The 6,000-nt window shown below is 28.5% G+C and overlaps 1 protein-coding gene across 2 annotated transcripts; it reads left to right on the top strand.

The window, feature by feature from the left end:
- Window positions 1–305: 305 nt before the first annotated feature.
- On the top strand, window positions 306–3,961 carry LOC132799580 (patatin-like protein 2). Of its 2 annotated transcripts, none has more exons than XM_060811827.1 (8): window positions 306–462; window positions 623–723; window positions 844–1,073; window positions 1,978–2,227; window positions 2,369–2,515; window positions 2,809–3,117; window positions 3,324–3,502; window positions 3,620–3,961. In XM_060811827.1, the coding sequence occupies exons 1-8, from the start codon at window positions 435–437 to the stop codon at window positions 3,783–3,785; spliced, it is 1,410 nt and encodes a 469-aa protein (XP_060667810.1). In that variant the 5' UTR covers window positions 306–434; the 3' UTR covers window positions 3,786–3,961. The 2 variants fall into 2 exon arrangements, with proteins under 2 accessions (XP_060667810.1, XP_060667809.1); XM_060811826.1 differs by having other exon boundaries at window positions 351–462; window positions 599–723.
- The last annotated feature ends 2,039 nt before the right edge of the window (window positions 3,962–6,000 follow it).

The raw sequence follows: 6,000 nt of genomic DNA, 5'->3' as shown, positions 1-6,000 counted from the left end.
AAATCAAACGAAGTTGATTCAATTTGTATGTCATTCATAGCTATACCTTCATGGATTCGAGATATAAAGGTCAAGGAAAATTATTGTAAATATATGATGATAATAATAATAATAATAATAATATGTCCATAAATATAAATTCCCGTAGCTCCCTAATACTCCTATCTTGTCATGTAAGCATTCTTTACTTGAATTAGGGAGCATTCTTTACTTGAATTAGAAATTCCCTATAAAAGACCTACTCAAGCAACGCATATCCCCATACAAATATAGAGCTGTCCAAAAAGGTGGCAAATTACGAAAGTGCCTCATCCTATATGTGTATAAAAAGGTGGAGGTTAACAGGAACACATATCATTCCCAAAATCAGCCACTATCTCTGCAATTCCCCAAATTAATAAACCCATTATTGTTTCCTTTTCTAAAGTTAGAAAATGGCACCTAAGAAAATGGCAACTAATGGTGAGTTGGTACCATATATATGTATATATATATATATATATATAATATTATTATTATTTTTTTAATTAGATTCTAATTCTACAATAGCACGTTAAAGTAATTATATATATTTATATATATGCATATATATATGTAGATCTTTTGGTTTATGACTTTCCAGATGATAATAAGAATGCTATCACTATTCTGAGCATCGATGGTGGGGGAGTGAGAGGCATTATCCCCTCAGTAATTCTCGAATTTCTCGAAAAGGAGCTGCAGGTATATATCTGTTTATGATCATCCAGTAGCATTGAGTTGTTTAATTTGTTTTGTTCATGCATATGTATCTATACAAATATTTGACAAAAATTCTCATGTGAAAAAAAAAAAAAAAAAAAGATTTTGGATAACAATCCAAATGCTAGGATTAAAGATTACTTCGACTACATTGCTGGGACAAGCACTGGAGGCCTGACAACAGCCATGCTTACCGCAGCAAAGAGTACTACTCATAACGAAGAAAATCTGCCTTTGTTTACTGCAGAAGAGATTACCGACTTCTATCTAGAGGAGTCTAAAACTATCTTTCCCCAAAAAACAATGTTTGAGGCTGTTAGAAGATCAGCAATGTACGTACTGTATACATATATACATATATATATATATATATATATATATATTATCAATATTAAACATATTACAACTGGGGAAAAGGAGATTTTACCTAGGGAGGATTTGGATGTGTATAAATTATAAATAATACTGAAAAATTTTATTTACACCTTTTTAGTTTTATTATTATATTATTTAGATCCCTCATTTTTTAAAAATCATCATTTAGTTAAATTTTTTTTTAAATTATCAAAATAGATTAATTTATCATTTTTATCAGTTTTTATTAATTAATTTTAATACTTAAAAACTAAAATTAAAGACTAAAATTATATTTTTACAATATTATTCAATTATAATATATATATATATATATATTTAACTTCATTTTGGTCTTTAACTGTCATAATTAATAATTAAAAATTGATAAAAATTGACAAATAGATCCATTTTGATATATATATATATATATATATATATATATTTATATAGAAAAACTAAAAAAAGGTTAATAATAATTTTTTAAAAGTGTGGATCTATACATAACTCAAAGGGTTTATATGAAATTTGTCTTAAATAATACATATAAATGAATGCAGCTTATGCGTGTGTGTGTATATATATATATATATATCGATATATGTAACATGACAAAGATTATAGGAAAGAACCATATATATCATATATATATATATATGATTCTTCCTATAATTTCTGTCATGTTATATATATATATATATATATATATATATAACACGATAGAAATTATAAAAGAGAACCATATATATCATATGCATGCATATTATATTAATCTATACTTACTAATAGTATGTGTGAGTAAGATTAATGGGGAAAAATAAATAAATAAATACAACAGGAATAAAGAAGAATTGACCGTAGTGTATAAACCTTTGGATGCAGTTCCATAGTTGAAAGTAGCAATGAAAATTTGTTAACGAAAGCATGGAATGGTGTCAAGTCGTTGTACTCACATTGGCCGATATGGAATATTATATCTTATTTTGTTTTACCCGTCCACGATGGTGTCGGACTTCGTAAAATAATCAAAGAAAAGTTGGGACAAAGAAAGCTAAAAGACTCACTCACCAATGTGTTTATTACATCCTTTGATATCATGCGTTTCCGACCAGTCAATTTCTCCTCCCAAAAGGTACAATATAATGCATACTCATCATCATTATCATCAATCCATGTTTTTCATTCTAATTACTTTTTAATTAATTTTTGTTAATAACTAATATATATTAATCTATTCTTTCTGATCTTTAATTGCAATGAGAAATTGTTTTAGGCAAAATGTAATCCACCAGATGATCCGTTGCTGTCAGACGTGTGCATTAGCACGTCAGCGGCTCCTTATTTTTTACCTCCACATCATTTTAAGCACGAAAAGCAGCCTTTCAACTTCGTTGATGGTGCTGTTGCAGCCAATAATCCTGTATGTAAACCTTTTAATTTTGTACACTTATTAGAGAAAATATATATGTATATGATTTTTCTTGGATAAGAGGAATTCTGATAAATTTTTGTCTGGGACAATGCGTATCCTTAAAAGGAAAAATACATGTTATTTCAAATAAAATTTTTTGCGGGATTAATGGATGAGAAAATTATTGTTTATGTATAATACACACACACACATACACACACACACACACACACACACACACACACATATATATATACATATATACATAGCTAATACTCATGATGCTGGTGCAAAAATGTTAGACTTTGTTTGCAGTTAATGAGGTGATGAAGGAGGTTTTCAAAGATAGGAACTTGAATTTCAAGGATCTTAGTGACACAAAATTCCTAATCCTTTCCCTCGGAACCGGAACATTCAAGAGGAAGCACGGATTAGAGGTTGGAAAGTTTCCTTGGGGACTTTTTACTTTGTTCTTTGGGCCTCCGGGTACTTACAACAGCACCCCTTTAATCGACATTTTCACGAGTGCATCGGATAGTATGGTTGACATCTACATGGATTCTTTCTGCCAACTCCTCGGCATCAAGCGTGACGACTACCTTCGGATTCAGGTTATATTAATTATATAAATTCGTTTTATAATTAATTTACTGTTCTTGTACCATAATTCTGCGGGGATTAAACACCCTTATAAATTAAAACTGAAGCTGCATTTAATTTGTATTACAATTATTTAAATATCGAAAGATATATATATATATATATGTGTGTGTGTGTGTGTGTTTGCCGACTAGTTAAAATCGAAAATAATAAGCAGGAAGATGACCTGGCATATGAAATGGCGACCACAACATGTAACTCAAGTAGAGAACATCTTAAGAATCTTAAGAATATTGGTAAATCCCTCCTGAAGAAACCCGCTACAACATTAAACAGTGAAACTGGTTTATACGAACCAGTCGATGGCAAGACCACAAATGAAGAAGAACTTCGCGCGTAAGTAGTGCTGCAACATATCAAACAGGTTTCTCCATCTTACTTACATATCTAATAAATAATAATAAGTTGTTTTCTTCTTTTTTTTTTTTCGGTTTTTTCCTTCTCCTTTGGCAGGTTTGCTAGAAAACTGTATGCTGAAAAGAATAAGAAGGAGATGAGCAGATCTTTAGCTGTTTCTGAGGATATGAAGAGAACTTTAGCTGGTTGTGAGGAGATGAGCAGACCTTTAGTTGTTTCTAGAGGATGTGACAGCCTCGGTCACCGTATGCCTATATGCTAAGTGATTTTAATTATAAATAAGTGCTGGTTAGATATGCCATGCATGTGCTCAATGTCTGTGAGCCAAGTTGTTGGAAGTTCATGTCAGTTATGTGGAAGCTGTTCAATGTTAAGTCTTGTTTCATGTAAAACTATATATTGAAATAAAATATGGTATTTGATAACTTTATATAATAATTTTTTGGAGCTATCTCCAAAGTAATTATAATGGGAAAGATGTAAATGAAAAAAAAAAAAAAAAAAAAAAAAGGAAAGACAAAACTTTAAGTGTTTCTATTTAAAATTATTGGTTTTAGTTATTTGATCATTTCATTATAATTCTAAGCATCTAAAATAGACATTAGTTGCTTGCGTTACAAGTAAAATATGACTTGCTCTGTTTCTCACACCAGAATAGATAGCCATTCTTGACTTGCAGGGATGCAAAGTTTTTTTTTTTTTTTTTTTTAATGAGGATGGAGGGATTTGAACTCAAATCATTATTCAAGAAAATAGTCGTTTAATTTTTTTTATTATTATTATTTTTTTTATCATGAGATGCCAAAATTTTGGAACTTCACAGCGTTACTAGTTGCACGACTATGTTTCACCTCCCCTGTTTTATTTATTATTTTTATAGTAGAATTATAATTTATAAGTAATGGATTGTCGAGTACTTTCTATATGACAGAAGTTGAGAGTCCAAGTTGTTATAGAATCAAGATCATCGTTTTAACACATTAACTATAATCATGCAGGGTCTTATAATTAAAAAAATTTATTTTGTACCGAATAGTTCAAACATGTGACGTTCTTCCCTACTTTTGTCAAATTGAATTAAAAAATAAAAAATAAAAAATAAACACAAAACGTAAAACATGATTGAATCATAAGTACAAATTATTAAAATTTCACAGAAAAATATTAACAGATCAAAATCATCTTAGGTAGAAGAAATTAAGCAACACCAATAACATTATTAAAGAATACTCAAGTGAAAATCACTTAAAGTATTGATAATATTTATGTTTTATTTTGAGAAGTTATAAAATTTAAAAGCTTATTTTAAACCCAGGTTCCTACTATTTTAAGCCTATCTCATCAAACCAACTTAGTAACATAATGGCTGAAATTAGAATCGTTAAGTTATACAAAATAACCTTTGTAGAAGAATTCCTCATATGCATATAGTTTAAATATTTGTGAATATCACGGCACCTTTTCGAATCCTTGGTGCTAACGTGATGGCTTTTTAATTTTTTATTTGATTATATGTAGTTTGCTTCCTTTAAATATATTACTTGGTGTTAGATTTATTAGACAAGTCAAATAACTACAAACTCAAAGGGGAAAAATAAATAAAAACATTATTATTATTATTTTTTATTTAACAACAAAACATAAAATTGAACATAATTTCTAATTGTATTGGTTTTCTGTTTTTAATTTTTCAAATTTATAATCATTTGAGATGTCTAATAAACTTTAACTAACACTAACTACAATATTTGAAATAAATTACACACGATTTTGAGAAAGAGATTATTTTATTTCTATAGAATTCACATAAGACTTTTATCTAGAGAGTTGAATTTGTGGAACTTTTATAACAGAATTCAATAAATTTTGATGGAATATCTATGATTTTACAAATCTTCATATAATGTTGTTTTGTATAGCAAAACTATTTTTGTCCTTCGAAGGTTTGAAAACGTATATTTCAAGATTTAAAAATCGTCTTATACTCATCTGATAAATTTTGAACCAAAACTGATACATTGTAGGAAAAAGTTCTCACCTACAATATTCTAAAATATTGTCGTTTTTATTTTTCACTTTTTTGATACATAATGTATATGAGATTTGATATAGGAAGGACTTTGTGAGAGACTTATGGAGAGCAGCACTCCTATGTGTCAAGCCACATCACCCAAACAATTACACATCATTTAAATCATTTGTGATTTTTTTAGAATAAAATCTTAATGGGAAAGAGCAATCTTTAAAATATATATGGGATCCAATATTAATTATTATTTGTAGTTTATTTAACTTTTAACTGTTATTAAAAAACTTTTCCTATGTGCCAGCTGATATAGCAATGTCTCTTTTCATAAATCCCTCATAGGTTCTTATTATTTATTATTTTTTGGGTAAATCTCAAGGTTCTCACTATATCAAACCTATAAAGACTATATATACTATAAATTGTATTTTTTGGGTTTCAGAAAAAAAAA

The sequence above is a fragment of the Ziziphus jujuba genome, chromosome 10 (genome assembly GCF_031755915.1).
Source record: "Ziziphus jujuba cultivar Dongzao chromosome 10, ASM3175591v1".
In the NCBI taxonomy this organism is placed as follows: domain Eukaryota; kingdom Viridiplantae; phylum Streptophyta; class Magnoliopsida; order Rosales; family Rhamnaceae; genus Ziziphus; species Ziziphus jujuba.
Note: the sequence above shows the minus strand (reverse complement) of the source record. Positions and strands in the feature narration are given on the sequence as shown.

Coding starts and splice junctions, on each gene's coding strand:
- LOC132799580 (XM_060811826.1), top strand. CDS start 435: ATGGCACCTAAGAAAATGGCAACTAATG. Junction 3,118..3,323: donor ACGACTACCTTCGGATTCAG/GTTATATTAATT, acceptor AATAATAAGCAG/GAAGATGACCTGGCATATGA. Junction 3,503..3,619: donor AATGAAGAAGAACTTCGCGC/GTAAGTAGTGCT, acceptor CTCCTTTGGCAG/GTTTGCTAGAAAACTGTATG.